The 16,335-nt window shown below is 50.6% G+C and overlaps 1 protein-coding gene across 1 annotated transcript; it reads left to right on the forward strand.

The window, feature by feature from the left end:
- Positions 1-412: 412 nt before the first annotated feature.
- Positions 413-2,771, forward strand: LOC128725949 (serine protease 7-like). Its single transcript, XM_053819759.1, has 5 exons — positions 413-664; positions 745-1,381; positions 1,443-1,645; positions 1,798-2,144; positions 2,213-2,771. The coding sequence occupies exons 1-5, from the start codon at positions 413-415 to the stop codon at positions 2,769-2,771; spliced, it is 1,998 nt and encodes a 665-aa protein (XP_053675734.1).
- Positions 2,772-16,335: the final 13,564 nt, after the last annotated feature.

The raw sequence follows: 16,335 nt of genomic DNA on the forward strand, positions 1-16,335 counted from the left end.
GGAGATCGTCGCGTTGAAGGTGACAGTCGCAAGCGAAGATCAGGAAGAGTCGCATCGGCTCACGCCACTATCAGTCCGGGCAGCTGTTCTCGGGAGGCCGTTTGGAAAAACCATAATCCCAGCTTCACGGGAGAGGCACCGAGGGTGAGGAATGTCGTTCATCTTGAAATTCGATCTTCTTGCTGGCAACAGTTTCGTGACCCTCCCCAGCTGCGTATGAAAGAGACCGGACGAGTGGGAGATTGTGTACGTTGGACTTCTGCGCAATCATCCGGCCTGGGGGTGAGCGATAATCCGTCCGTGTTCTTGAAGGTTACGAGCTTTGCTCGATGTCCTCGGTGTGGCGGCGTCGCTAGTGACCGTTGTTAGTCGTGGCGGTGTTGTCGAACCGCGTGCTTGAGCTTGAAAAACGATGAACGGACATGTTTATACGGTTTGGTTGATGGTGGCGTTGCTGATGTACTGCTGCAGTTGGGGTGTTTTGGCTGGTACCGGAGGTGATCGATCGTGCCAGACGCGTGCGGCAAAACCACAACCGGGAAGCTGTGTTCCGGTGTCCAAGTGTCCGACCATCAAACAACACTTGCTGCGGTTGCAATTCCGCTCAGCAGACCTGTTCGAGGCGTTCCTCCGTGAGCGTGCCTGCAGCTATGGCAAGGATGGTGTAAGTAAGCGTCGATCGATCGTTGATAGTGGCTGGTTTTTTTTTGCTTTAGTAACACACCTACTTTGCTCTTCTGTCAGACGCTTCATGTGTGCTGTACAACGTGCTCAGATCGCCGGAACGCTTTGCCGCCAAACGAAGCCCTCGAATGTCCGGTGGATTGTGTCCCAATCGAGGACTGTCCAGCGGTGTTTGGGCGCAGTATGGTGCTGCAGAAACGATACGATCGTGGCCTTCACAATCTGCTGAGGAACAGCTTCTGCTACGAGCAGTCCGGTCAGTTGTTTGTGTGTTGCGCACCGGAGCGTTTCGTCAACCAGAGCACAACCGGACATCGGCAGTTGGCCAAGCGTGTCAGTTGGCAGTCCTGCGTGACTCCTTTTGGGGATGACGGAAAATGCGTTCCACCGAGCCGCTGCGCCATGGTGGACGATCCGGAAACGATCGCGTCGGAGTTGGAGGCGTTCGCGATCGGGTGTGATCCTGTCGCGAACCAATCGCAGCTTTGTTGCACCGAATCGCTGCTCATCTTTGATCAGGAAGCGGGAAAAGAGTGCGAAACGAGTGCTGGTGTGGAGGGGATGTGTATGGAATCGGAACGCTGTCTGGATTTCATTGAGTCGGATGAAAAGGACGCGTATGTTCGACGAAACTGGTGTTACACGAACCTGCAGCAGGTGGACTATTTGTGCTGTCCTCAGGACCGCATTAAGGAAGGTGAGGCTTTGAAGCTTACGTTCATACGTCGTATATGCAATCATTCATGGTTTTTCTGTAGCCCCTCAGATCGATTTTGGGATCCGCGCTGGGGAAGATCCTCCCGCTTGTTCGACGATCATCAAACGGCCCGGTTTTTGTGTTCCTTTAGCCCAATGTGCTCCAGTGGCTCGACTGCTCAGGCAGATATCCGCACGAGGGACGACGGCAACCCCGGACGAGGCATTGTTTCTTCGAAATTCGATCTGCACCACACCGGAAGGGGTAAGTCATCGGAAGGGCAATAAATCGCAGTGCAAGGAGACATCCGGCAAGTGAGCGAATTCAGGAAGCTATCAATCTGAGACCAAAATTAGTTAAACACTTTCCAACGCAGCAGTACATTCAAATCCTACTGATCACTGCCTATCTTTCAGGGTACCGGTTATCACGTGTGCTGCGATGTAACAGCCGTCCAAACCACGACAACTCCGGCTCCTACAACCTTGCCAGCGACATCCGCTTCACCAACAACTCCAGCCAACAGTGTGGCCAACCACGCCAACATGCGTTTATTCGATCGATCCAACTGCGGCATGCCGGGAACGAACAACAAGATCGCATTCGGTCAACAAGCGCGTCTGTTCCAGTATCCCTGGATGGCAATGATCGTGTACGCATCCAGCACGACCGGTACGGAAAGTTCTGACTGCGCCGGAACCGTCATCAACGTCCGTTATGTCCTCACGGCGGCTCACTGCATCGACGGACAGATGGAACGAATGTGAGTTTTTGGCCGCCATCTTTTGTTGTGACTTCTGAAACAAAGCTTTTGGAATCTTCCCTTTTCAGGCGGTACGTGCGTGTCGGTGAGTATGACACGCGCACGGATCCGGATTGTGAAGAGGACACTTGTGCCGCTCCGATTCAACGATACGGTGTGGAGGACGCCATCTTTCATCCGAACTTTACGCGCATAGTGCGATCGGGACACGACATCGGATTGCTGCGTTTGAACCGTTCGATCGACTTCAGCTCTGGCGATGTGACTCCGGTGTGTCTTCCATTCACCAGCGGATTGATGGGCTTTGATCCGACGTTATACTGGATTACGGGCTGGGGACTGACCGAACGACTGGAAGTTAGTCCGGTGTTGCTGCAAGCACGCATTCCGCCTGTATCATGCAGTCTGAGCAGCTATGCCATTTGTGCCGGGTTTGGAAATGCCACGCTGCATTGTGAGGGTGACTCCGGAGGACCTATGAAGGCGCAGGTTCCGGAGTACAACTTCCGGTTCGTGCAGTACGGTGTTATTTCGGCTGGACCTCGGTGTGGTGCGCAAGGAGTACCTGGCATCAGCTCGCGGGTTTCATTCTTCATGCAGTGGATACTGGACAATATAAAACCATAAAATGAGTGAATTTGGTGTTGCTTTTATTCAACGAGGCGTTAACAGCTGAGAATCGTAGATAAAGATCCTTAACTTATACTTGAGTGGCATTTACATCCAGCAATATTTTTAAGAACTCATATTGATAAATTACGACAATGAGTTGGTTGCTCAGATTATCATCCATAATAAGTTGAAAATATCGACTTGGTCATGAAATACGTCGGAAAACTATGAAATGTAATTTTCCAGTGAAATGTATAGTTTTAGAGTGCATTTAACTTTTAATGTTTTGAAGAACACAAATTTAAAAATAAGAATTTGTGACGTTGAAAATTAAAAACTGGTAAAAACTCGTAGCTTCACTATATTTACTTAATTTGCATTTTGATCGATGCATTCAAAAAAGCTCCAAAAAACAAAAGGAATGAAAAAAAGCTTTCACACCATCAAAAACAGCCACCAACTGCAATCTGCATGACTGAGCTTCCAACGATGCATGGCTGATTCATCACACAAACTTGTCGGGTCAGCTACCGAGCGTGACATAATGCGTGAATCATGCTGGATGGTAAAAGTTGTGCCATAATCCGCTGGTTAATGTGAATTTTGAGCTCAACATCGCGAAGCTATGCTCGAGAAATCTGTTCAGAAGATCCTCGATGACGTGCTTCGATGCCGGCGACGGATTTTCCCAGCGTAGGTTCCAGCCTCTCAGCCACGATCAGCTTCTCGGACGCCGAGCACACTCTACTCTCATTAGTGTTGTGCTCTCGAGGTTTCGTCTAAATTTACCGGTTCTAAAAACCGACATTTTCCCTCCCACATAAACGATCCGCATAGAGAACGCGCCAGACGCATGCGTGCCTGGCGCGAAAAAACAAGGTCACTGCAGATCTATCAGCTGTTTGCGCGTGTGCTTGTGTGCGTGAAGACGGTGGAGCCATGCTTGGGGTTGATCGTGGCGAATGCACTTGCTTCGCATGATCAACGAGTTGATCTCCCACGGTTGCGCTTTGATAATACAGCGCGTGGTATTGGCGTAGATGATAGTGTTTAATGTTTGGTAATGATTAGAGCCCGACAGATTCGCTTCTCGTTAACATTGTACGTGATTGATAACGGTTCAATTGGTGAACTTATTGTATGTCATCGATGCAACGAAGCGTTCCACACATTTTGAATGTTACATAAACCTGCCCGACATAGCTCGATAATTTAGGTTTATTTTTCGGAGAATCTTCTTAGCGTTGGTTGCTGGAAATGAAAGAACAGCACTCTTACGCATATTAAAAATTTATATTGTTTTGAAGTTCTTCAAAATATGTTGAAAAATTGCTTTCGTCACTGAACATGTCATCAATATGATTCTAAAATAATTCTATGCTTTTTATTTGATTGAGTTGGCTATGTAAAATATAAAAAGTACCATAATATTTTTTAACCGTGCTATAATTGCACATTTTGGACGTGTTTGGAATGGCTTTCTGCACCTTTGGCATTCTTGCTTCATCAACAACATGCTATTTTCTGATAGCGTAGCTCTCAATGACACAATCATCGCAAAATCAACCAATCGAACTGCTGCCTCGACGACTAGCGGGTACTTTTTCTGCCAGAATAACCGTACTCTGAAACAGGCCGATGGCTAACCGCTTATCTTCCACCCCATGGTCGGGTTGGTTCGGGATGGAAAAGAGAAGAGCAGAAAAAAAACTAGAAGAAAATAGTCCGACCGGCTACCGGACGACGCCCTTCCCTTCCGCGAAAAAGGCCCTCGATCGGCACTTCCGTTGCACCCTTCGAGGATGCCGTTCCACGTTCGCACGTGCGTGCGTTCTAGACCGCGGCTCATGCGTGCCACAACGACCTACCGTTTTGGCGATCTCCGCTCGATTTAGCCGCCCTGACCACGGTCAGCCAACGAACGGACTGGAACGGAACGGAGCGAATCTGTTAATCCACTAAAATTGATGTGCTCCACATTGCGCGAGCTAACGCATTCCATCCCCATGCTCTAGGGGGTGGTTTGCAGTAACCGTTGGTTCTGTGCGTCTCCTTACGACGCCTGCTTTGATGAGTTTACTCTCTCTCTCTCTCTCTCTCTCTCTCTCTCTCTCTCTCTCTCTCTTTTCCTCTCAGCTCTCCTGTCTTCGCTCCGTCTAGACTGGCCTACTTTGTCCGGCGTGGCTGTGTTGGTCGAGCGTTACGCACCCACTATGCATATATTTTGCCGGACATAATCGGAAAATTCTTCTCCGCGCTCTCGGGAAATTCGTCGATCGCGTTTCGCACTTTGTTTGCCGGGCTTGGTTTGAGATCTGTGAGAGTGGGCTTGCCCAAATTGACAAAACTCGCGCCCGATCTCGAGAACCGAGCACTTTGCGCAGCCTCTGCGGGAAAATGGAAAACCCGCACCCGCACGAACGGTCAAGTGAGTTGCCATTTGAGCGTCCTTACGAGGCGATGAAAGTGCATACGCACTCAACCCGCAACCACCCCCATGCGGTGCACAAACACACGCATGCAATGCCGCGTACGACACCCCACTCGCTTTGGGGGTGGTTCGTTTTTCTATTATTCGTATGCCAGAGACAAAAGCAAAAAAGCGAAAAAGCCGTGTCTCCCTAAGTACGCTTTGGTGAGTCTCGCTTCGATGTCGTTTTTTGGGGGTGTGTGTTGTGGCATGGGACAGCGGGAAAATGCATTCCTTCTCGCGTACGCTCGGATGCAGTGGCACTTGGCCGGTTTGGCATCGCTTCCGGCGTTATCAGTTGGTCCTGTGTGGCGAAACGCACCGCAGTCGTTTGGTACCGTCCCGCGGTTAGAACATCCCATCGTCCTTCCAGGTCCTTGAGGCGTGCACGTGCGTAAGTGTGCGTGGGTGTCGGGAAAATGTTGATTTGTTGCGAGGAAAACCGGCGCGCTCGAAGACGCCTAGCCATTCTGACGTCGCATTCTCTGGTCGAGTTGGTTCTCCATCGTCGTCAGTTGGCAGATATTTAGAGTGATAAACGTGAACCGCTAACGAGGCACTGAGAGCCGCCCAGTAGAACAGGAACGGTTGAAGTTGTGCGTTGTGATGATATAAGAACCGCGCGATCGGAAGAATCACTCAGCATTCGCGGTGCGGTGTCGGTGAATTTTCTCACGCTCGCGGCGCTTTTCCTCGCTAACGTGCGTTCAGTTCGCTCTCCTTGAGGTTCTCTCTCTCTCTCTCTCTCTCTCTCTCGAACCCAGTGCAACACGACTTCGCGATGGATCCTTCTCCATTGCAAAAAGTGTGTGATTAGTGCACCCCGTGAAAGAAAGTGAGTGAACACCTGCGGGTAGTGTTGATTTCGCGCCGTTTCGAACCTTTCTGGCGGGAGTCAAGCATGTCGACTGTTACGTCTGGACGTGTGTGCAAATTGCTGCACGTTGAACGAGAGAAAGAGAGCTTAAACAACGCTACCACCGGCGTTGCAAAGTGTTGCGTACGATGCGTCATCCTAGTGCAGTGTCCTTGTGGGTTTTTCGGGTGCCGTGACCAAACGTCCAAAAGATACCAGGCGCCTCCATATCACTGTTGTTGATTGTTGTCTCCCTAAGTGTCGTGCTCTCCCGCTTTGCTCTATCCTGCTCGCACGCTCTGACGTTTTGCCGGGAAAAGGCACACACCCCCTCCTCCCCTTCCCCCCTCCCCATCGCTGGTATGGGGCTGCCCGTGTGGTGGTGACATTCCGGCTACCATGTGATGATGTTTACATGTGTTTTTATGATGCCGCTCCGAACCCCTGCTAGACCGTACGCTCTGTTATCAGCCCACGAATGCCACTGATATGGCCACTATCGAGCTGCGAACGATACCAGACTTAACAATGCGACACCGATGACGATGATAATGACGATGATGATGATGGCGGCGATGTGAAGCCTTCCCAAGAAGCACTTGTGCTCTGTTCCGTTTCATTCGGTCTAATGCGCGTGGTTGTTTTCTTTTTTCTTTACTTTCCGCAAGGTGAGTGCCATGAGCTGCCCTCAAAAAACACCTGTAGAATGTTCCGGGATGCATGCTTGCGATAGTGCCGATCATGCGGCACCGAAGAAGCTTTTAAGTGGAGTTTTGTGACTGATGTCCATCCCGAACCATGCGTTCCGGTTGGTACATTGCATAACATATGTGTCACGGTTAGGTCATGGTTTGGGCAATGTAATACACCAGCCTACTATGGTCCTGTGTGGAAGCATGTGCTTTTGGATCCTTCCATTCTTCTCTCGATGCTCGTGGTTCGTATGGTAACCAACACAACACCGTTCGAAGCCAGCTTCGATGTTTCTCAACTTACCAATTTACTGCCTTTATAGAACTCGTGAACGTGATATCACGATCCAGTCACCTTCCCTGGAATTAACGGACCATACGCTTATCAACTACAGTCCTCCGACCTGACGTTTTCTGTCTCGAATGTCCAGCTTCGGGCACTTTCCGTAACACGTTCACGAGAACGTTCTTGGGGTTTCGGTGGTTGGTTTACGGAGCAGCAATGTTTCGGAAAATGCTTCTGCCCATGTCGCTTGGGAGGGAAATTCACCTCCCTCACATCCAATCTTTCGCTCTCTTTCGCGCTCTCTCTCTCTCTCGTTCCATCGCCCCGGCACTATCACCTTCACTTGCTCTCGGAGTGTTTTTTTTTCTAAAGCGCGTGCTCTCTCTCTCTCGCACGCCTTAACTCACTCTCTCTCTCGCTCTTGCACCGCTTTTCCCTTCATGCCGTTCCGCGCCACGGCCACGCACGTTTCCCTCGCCCAAAACAACCGCATGCCGCTCGCATTCGCACGTAGTTAGATAACATTCTAAAATCGATTTTGAAACGATTGCCAAAACGCCGAGAATTTCGATAGCCAACGAGAGCCCGAGTTGTGCGAGTCGTCCCAGGACTCATAACCGCTCGTACAACCGCGTGGGGTTCGGTGGCGCTTCTGTTGCCAGCTTTTTCCCTTCCCCGGCTTCCGTTCTGTGGCTTTGAACCGTCGAGCGGGGTTTTGGGGGAAAACTACCCTTTGGCCGCTTGCTTCCCCTTCGGCGTGGACGTGTTTTTCCCTCGTCGGGGTGGCGACTGAGCGAAAAGAAAGCGGACGCGCATTCATCAGCAGCGCTCGGGTGCGTGATAGATTATTTTTGGATCGCGTCAGGTTAGGTTTTGCGTTTCGGTGTTCAACCGACGGAGGGCTCGCCACCGTCATCACCATCTCAGGGGTGGTTTGGTCCATCGGTTGGGTGGCGCATTGGAATTGACCGAAACAGCAGGCCGGACGAATGCGCCGAGAACTAGAACGGTTCGTGTAAACAAAACTGCACGCTGGTTGGCGCGGTTGGTTGTAGCATATGTTTTGTTCGGTTGGAGAAATACTCCAAAACGCTGGCCACTCCGTTGAATGGCACACGATCTGGCCCGCTGCTTTACGTTTGATCGAGGATGGGTGCGAAAAGCTGAATATATTCATATTTTTTTTGCCAACTTCAACAGTGCCAATCGGACGCTAGATGGACGATTACTCAGTAGGCGAATCTATAATTGTATCATAAACAGCTGCTGAAAGTAATGGAAATGTGTAGCTTTTTTGTTGCTGGAAAATCACCGATAAAACTCCACGGTATTAAGTTGCTCGTGTGTGTTGTTTTAACGGATCGCGAATCGATAGAAGAATTAAGTTGTTTTCTAAATATTGTATTTTATAAAACATCAATTCGATTTTTTACTATGAGCTTGTTATTTATATGCAATTGTTTGAATATTGCACACGCTATACAGTATTGATGTTTGCTCTACAAACTTATCCAAAAACACTTCCAAATGAGATGTCATGAGGATGCTATGAAATAAAGTCATTTGCCTGTTTAATTTAGTATTGCAACTGTTTTAATCTAAAGTTCGCGCAACGAAGCCCAACAGATGTTGCTTTACGAGAAAGAGTAGCGTCGGTTTGATGTACCTACGAAAGCAAATACAGGCTGATAATTTTCCAACGACGGTACAAATAGCCAGCCAACTTTCCCGGCCTGCGAAAGGGCCATCAATTCGTTATCACTCTCGTTAATGCTAATGATAAACTTCTTCTGACGCGATTATGCCAACCACCGCACGTAATGCTACCCAGCCATATGGTTCGTGATGGGTTTTTCCTCCGCAGCATATGCTAGCGCTAGCGGTCAAACTCGCGTCAGTTTTCGCGCGAATTTAGAACCAAAAGGCGGTCGATTTCGCGGAGCTTAGGCCCGTTTCTTGGTACGATTACGCACGTCGGGAGCAAAACTGCATCCTCCGCCGGTTTGCTGCACCGCGAACGCACCCTAAACCCGTACCATATTGTTTGTTTGTTCTGGGCAGAACGCGAGGAGCACGAGCGGGTTCAAAATTTTCTCGCTTTTCCACCCGACGGCGAAAAGCAGGCGCGCGCGCGTCCACCGTTCGCGTGGTGTGCCGGCTGCGCAGGAAGGACGAAGGGACGAAACAGAAATGGCAACATTTCCTCGGCTGCTCGGGGAAAAAGGGGGCACGCGTTTGGTGGACGATGAGCGGGAGATGAGTGACCGAATCTGGGTTCGAACGCGACCGTATGGAATGGAAAGTGAAAAGCGTTCCCATCCCCACCCACTGGGCGGCTCCATTCCACCCTTCGGGAAGGGGTGGCAAATGGTCGTGGGTCGTGGAAGGAGGATTTGTTTGGCAAGCAACAAGTTAGTACGCACGTTCTCATCCTCTCTGGCCGTTGCTGGACCGATTTTCTTCTCGTGCGAGAAAAGAGAGCGAGAGACAAAGAGCGAGAGAGCGAGAGACAGAGAGAGAGAGAGAGAGAGAGTGTCAATCGGGTGTCGGGTTGGATCTGTACTCGGGCTCCAATCGCTCGCTGCTTCGCTTCGCATTTGCGTTTTTATCTCGGAATGCCAGGGCTGGCGAAAGAAAAGCGGTACGAGGAAGCGCGTGGAAATTCAAGAAGGAGTGTTTCTTTGGCCTGCCTTTAAAAGGTTCTTCAGAAATACATTAGCGACGCATTGTGTCGATGTATCTTTGGGCTTAAAAACGGTGTAGCGAGCCTGACTAGCATCTATGTTTTGGGTTTATGAGCGATGTTTGCCAGTCTTAAAATTACTTGAGGCAGTTGACTAGTTCATCCGGTGTCACCGGCTAGTGCTGGATGACCCAAGAAGCTGAATTCCAGTATTGTATGGTGAAAAATTTTCATCAAAGAAGATAAATAACGGATTTGACGGTCATATCCCAGCTCTAGCCCTCGTGGTTGGAACACAAAGTGTATAAAAAAAAGAGAGACAGCGGAAAATCGGCAACGCAGTGACTATTTATCTTGCTTAACAGAAGGATACGTGAATGACAAAATGACGTCAAATTGTGAACAAAACTCACACGTATCGAAAAGGCATACTCTTGCAACCTACCAAAGGAGGATTTCGCTGGTCTTTCGTGACACATTCAGCTCATCAACGGCTGCTTCTCGTGGAAATGCAACCATCACCGATTGGACACCCCTGCGACGGTTCCTGCGGAGAGAGCATTCTTTCTCATTCACTCCACCCCGTGAGTTACCGGTCGGTCGGTGTTGTATGAACCTGTCCGTTGAGCCTGCCACCTTGCTCCTTGTGGCCGCTGTTGCGGAGGAGAGCGAACCTGGCGGCAATATTCGGAGAAGTTCAATGTGTCGTTCTAGGTGTTGTGTATGATAAGCGGACCGTCGCTCGTGATAACGATCGTCAGTGGTGCGAACGAGAGCCTACCCGGGCCGATTTGCGGGCAAAGGACGGCAGGATATCGCGATGTCTTCCCAGGAGGGTGTAGCGATGGCGGTTCCACCCCCTGTTTCCTTTTCGGACATTTCCCGGCCACGCGTCTTGCCATCCTTGCCAGCACTGTTCGCTCGGTTCCCTCTCGGGTTCTGGCACTCCTTCCCCGTCACCACCGCCAAAAAGGGCAATCTCGGCCCTGCACCGCTGTGTGTGCGGTGGGTTAGTACGCAGTGTTAGAAGGACAACGTCACGGTGTGGATGTCAGTGCGTTTTGCCCCACCAGTCAGTTGGTTCTAGTGATAGACGTGTTGCCAAAACAAAATACCATTGCGCGGTTGGTTCTGGCGTGGATTCTCCGCTCGCTTGGAACCGTTGGTTGGGAAGTTTCTTCGCACCGAGGGCAGGACGCTAGCCGTAAGAACATTTCATCCCTTGTTGCCTGCGTGTGTGTGTGTGTGTGCGTTTAGAAAGTGAGAACATATTCTAACCGTGCAAAACAGCAGTGACCCTTGAAGCTCTTTGCCTCGACTCGACCACCCCGTGTAGGTTCACCCTAACACAGCATAAGCGTGGCGTTCTATTGCCACCCCCTTATGTTCCGAGACCCACCCCCCTGCTAGGCCCCCAACCACCCAGCCCGGTTCCATATGGTTCGGTAGCGTCGGGTGCCAATCGAGAACATATGGAAGCGGGTGTTTTTTTTTCGGCCTCCCTTCATCAACCTTCTCAGTGCTCGCCGGTCGAGCGAAGAGTGACTCTTATCACGCTGCCCCACCACTCATCCCTCGCCACCCTTCCCTCCCCCCACCCCTCATGATTGACCACGAGTTCCCGCTCTTATCTGCCAATCTCTTCGCCCGATCTGCTTCACCAGTACTGGCTCGGGTGTTTGTCCTAAGTCACGTGTTTTTGCGTCTTTTTCCTTTGCGTTTTATTTTTCCACCCCCCCGGTGGCGAGCGCGGGATGCGGGTGGATTCCAAACCCTTTTCGATTGTCCCAAGAGAGGGCGGTGAGGTAGTTTTCCGCCACGGAGAGAACAAAGCTTCCGGCGTGTCGGTGTGTGCGTTACCGGTGCGCTACAATATGGTAGAATTCGCGGATTCGCGCTTAGCGGGGCGTGTTTCGTGTGGTGCTCGGGACGAAATGTCCTGACGCCGATTCGAACATATGGTCCGGTTGGGAACGGCTGAGTACCTTTTCGCCTCGCGAATGGGGAGGGCTTCTATGCGGGTTGGTTAAACGCAACGATACCGGGAAGGAACGGTGACATATTGTTGCGAAATATTTGCCAAATGTTGACTGATGTTGTCGTAACAAAAAACAAAAACCCCATGCAATAGCGCCTGAGGATGTAACGTTCTGTTTTATTCTGCCAAGGGCAAGTTTTCCCGAGCCATGGTTTGATCTTAGGCGTGAACGATTTCCATAAGCCCGTTCCATATGGTTCAGTTGTAAAGTTTACTTTACTCATTTGTGCGCGGCCAATCACCTCCAGAGCAGTGTTCTGACCTGTCTCGAGTACTTTTCAAACGCAACCGTCCTTTTAGAGCCTACCGCCGTCGTAACAGCTGGACGTAATTGCACCTCGCGTTCTGACACCATACGGACGGAATGACGCTTCGGTGTTGAAAGGGAGTTGCCCATTGTTAACCTGCCATATTGTAGACGAAATTTTAAAACCTTCCTCGACAGGATTGTCCTTATTTGTATCGAATTTGTGCAATGATTGTGCATTTAAAAAAAAATCGATGCTTACATAACAACCCACTGGTTTTTGTTGTACACCTTTTTTCTTTTGATCGATGCGTCGCGTAAAGACGTTTGCTCATTCTAAGTGCTCACCGGGGCGTGGGGAGAGATAATTTTATCTCCGCCTGATAACTCCCATTGCGCGTCTAGCATACTTGCGAAGTCATTCTAAACTTATCTTCTCTAAGCACTGGCAAGAGCCTCTGCTTCCGGTTATTGTTTATTTTTGGGGGGGCCAAAAAGCCGAAGTTCTAGGGTTAGGAATTTCGTGAAATATCTCGTCTATTTCGTCGTGTAACATATGGTCACGAACCAACAACAAGTGTGGTGCAAAAATGGAAAATATTGAAGAAGAAAAAAAAAACAGGTGGATTCCCGATTTGTAATACCATCGGTCAGTAGTCGCTCGCAGACCGATAAGAAATACACAATGAAGAACGCAATGGGGCAGTTTCTTATCGTTCTGAGCAAGTGAGCCCTTCCGAGGTGCTTCAAGGTAAGCCTGCTGAGGTGTGACGTTGGCCGTGGGGCAAGAGATTGAGATACGGAATTCGTGCTACGTGCTAAGGCAAGAAGATAAAGAAACCCCGGGACCCAGTCGCGCACTCGTCCGTTCTAGGTGTGAGTCTATTTTTTTTTTTGATCGACTGCCCTAGAGTGATAGCGGTTCAGTAGTTAGCCCTTTTGGAGTTAGTTCAGGTCTCTCCGTTGACCCGATTCTGTTGGATTCATCTTTGATACAAAAAGCGAGCGAGAGAGAGAGAGAGAGACAGTACCTGACGTAGGCTTGATCTGCATGCCTGGAAGCAGGTCAACCGATGGCAGATGATGGATGGTGGAAGGTGTTCGGAAGTCGTGCGGGAGCTCCCACGTGAACAGGTCCACGTGTGGTTTGAAGTCTACAGGTTGGGTGTGGGTTCTTTTTTTTTATTGTCAGCTTCAGCGCAATGGCGCACGTCATGTCGATGCGTGGGCAAAGCTGGCACGTTGATTCATCTCATCTCAAACTGAAGATCTCCTAGCTGGCGCGCGATGCCAGCTAGGTTTCATCCCTCGAAGACGTCGCGAACGTCGCAACCCTTGGAGAAATTCTTGCATTCTCCTCGTCGACTCGAGGGGCGTTTGCGGAACCGCCGTTTCAGGCCGTTAGCTGGCCGTACGTGTGCGTTTGGGTTCGCTTTAGGGTTCTCCTTTCGTTCGTCGTTGTTGCCGTTCTGGAGCGCAATGAAGATCTGCTCGCTTCGGTGGCTTCGGTGGCCTGGTTTTCCGCATTTCTTACCGTTCGGTTACTGTTTCATCCACCGATTCGCCTGTCGGGCCGCGTACTAACAGTTAGACAAGTTTGGGCCCTCCGGCGTGGCTGGGCAGTGGTGGTTTATGGGTTCGAATCAATTAACGAAATCTTCCATGTTCCATGGTTCCAGGCTCGACTCATTTGCGACCAAACTTGACCATTCAGGCACGACAATGAATAAGACATCACATTGCAGCGATCGATGAGCTAGTTGCTTTTATCGGAAGAAGGTTTTCGAGAGTAATTAACTCGCTTTTTTAAACGCATTTAGCATCGAATCTCGATGTGGGAGAAATTATGAAAAGCTCCCCAAATATTGCAACTCATCCACGAGATACTATCACCTCCGTTCTCTGGTACAGGAAGCTTCCGCTCAAAACAGCCTCCCCAATGGGGGGGGGGGGGGCTAATTATTTACAATCCACAAACGCTGCATATCTAATAATGATTTATGGAACCGAAATTTGGGCTAAATGCTATCGCGCGGCTCGAAGGGGCTGGGCGCGTGGGCTGAACCCGCTACTTGGCCGGCAGAATGGGAAGGAGCAAAAGCTCGAACAACAAATGGAACAAACACTTCGCCTAAAGCTGCTCAAGCGTGTGTTGCGTGAAGACCTACGCAGCAAAAAAAAAAAAAAAGAAAAATAAAGACTCGATCAATAGAAACGCGCGTTAAGGGCATTCCTTCGTTTGTGGCCCTCCGTGGCTTCTCCGCGGTACATCTCGCTTCAATTGGCTCACATTTGTTCTGTTTCCTCTCTTCCCACACATCGCGATCGTTTCTGATTTGTTTGCGCTTTCTTTCCACTTTCCCATCGCTACTTTGTCCGTTCCGAGCGTCGAGTTTGCCGGAGTCTGTGTGTGTATGAATCTCACCCCAAAGACGGTCGCTTCAACCCTCTCTGTTTCGCTCGCGTATCGCGCAATGGCGGCCAGGGCGCAAAGCTCTCGCTGACGAGGCTCCATTTTCTCGCTTCTTTCCATCGCACAAGGTACAGCCTTGTGTCTGAAGCACATGTCGTTACGAGGTTTATATATTCTTCTGCGTTTCTCTTTGAACTTTCTTCTGGGAGACTTGAGCGCACCGTCAGGCGAGGAAACGGTTTTTCCACTGGGATGGGATGGGAATGGTACGGTGGAGCACGCCATTTTAGCCCTCCCGTGTTAGTGTTGGGCCTTTCTCCCTGTACACCTGGTGCCTGCTTCTGCACCTCGAGATTGGGGATGCGCTGTTGCGATGCTGCATGGCCCGTGCCCGTACCGTTCTATGCTGCGATCGTTCGTTCTCGCTTGCACCCATCGTAGGCCGTCTCGTTCGGTCGCTCCCATGGCTTGGTGACCTGATTTCGCGTCTGAACGGAAGAATCTTGCCGGTTTAATGGCTGCTCGTGTAGTCGTCATGGGACCACGCCGATCGTTGTGCCTAGGAGCCGGATGCTACGAGGCTTTTGCGCTAAGGGAACGCATTCTTTAACGCCCCAAAACTGGGTCTGGTTTCCCACCGGTCGGGAGGGTTCGCAAAAAAAAAACATAGAGGTTAGAGGTGGTTCAAACGACGTTTCTCGGTAGTGAACTTTTGGTCGATTTTATGGGCACATTTTTGGTTGGTTTATTTCGTAGATTATTGGATTATTGGAGCGGTGAGTTTGTCGAAATTGAACGCTTGAAAAGTAAACCACTCATCGGTTAAACGATCAAACGAACAGCCCAAAAACCGGAACTAGGGAATGTCGAACAAACGGGCCCCGTCGAAAGGGTCCGAAAAATTGCAGAATATTTATAAGTGCGCCTTCTGCGCCTCAGGTACGTACCGTTTCCCGACCGTCCTTTCCGGACCGTCGTTACCCCTTGGAGGGGCTCGCCTGTCCGAGACCTAGAAAAGAAAGCGTCCCGGATTCACGTTCGTTCTGCTTCGCGGCGATGGCTAGCGGTTGGGTTGGAAATATTTGCGGGCCAGCGTGAACCAGGGCGCCGGAGGGCGAGTGAAAGAGCGAGAGAGAGAGAGAGAGAGAGAGAGAGATCTCAGGGGCCCGTGCGTGAAACCTGGCCCGTGGTCCGGTCTCGGCCTAACGGCTTTGGTTTGCGGATGGCTACGGTTCTTCGGAAGGTGGTGTTTCGGACGAGGTGACGCGGCGATCCGCGACCATGTCCGTGCGGTGAGTTCTTTTTGTCGTCTTTGCTTTGAAACTTTCTTCCACCGGGAGCGAGACGGCACGATGCGAGCTTTTGCAAAGCGTGCGAGAAGGCGAACCTAAATCATGCGAAGATGCGCGTGGTCGAAAAGCGGGTTGCTAGAAGAGCTTTCAGCTATGCTAGCCACCCCGAGAGCGAGAGGCCAATACGTCGAGGCAGGCTCTTCAAGGCAGGCTCTCTCACTCTCGCGTGGTGAGAGTGTGAACGCTCAGCTCACCTATTGCACTTGCGTCAAGTGAGCTGAGCAGACGGACGAAACGGAAGCAGCACGATCTCGCGCCAAAACGAGAGCAGCATAGATGAGCGGGGGTGTGGGGGGGGGGGGGAGAAGAAAGAATTTCCCCAAAGGCAACCTCCCCGTGCGCTCGTGCGGTTCCGAGAAAGGGGTGAAATAGAAAGAGACGAAGCACGCAAGCGCAAACGGGACGGAACAAAACGCCGCGAAAGAAAGCTCTCTTGGGGGTGAAAGAAAGCTCACCGAAGCAGAGCGTGCGCATGGTGTCTGGTGAGCGAGAGTGCGAGCGAGAGAGAGAGAGAGAGAGCTCTCGTGGTTTCGCGAGGTACC

The sequence above is a fragment of the Anopheles nili genome, chromosome 2, assembly GCF_943737925.1.
Source record: "Anopheles nili chromosome 2, idAnoNiliSN_F5_01, whole genome shotgun sequence".
Classification (NCBI taxonomy): domain Eukaryota; kingdom Metazoa; phylum Arthropoda; class Insecta; order Diptera; family Culicidae; genus Anopheles; species Anopheles nili.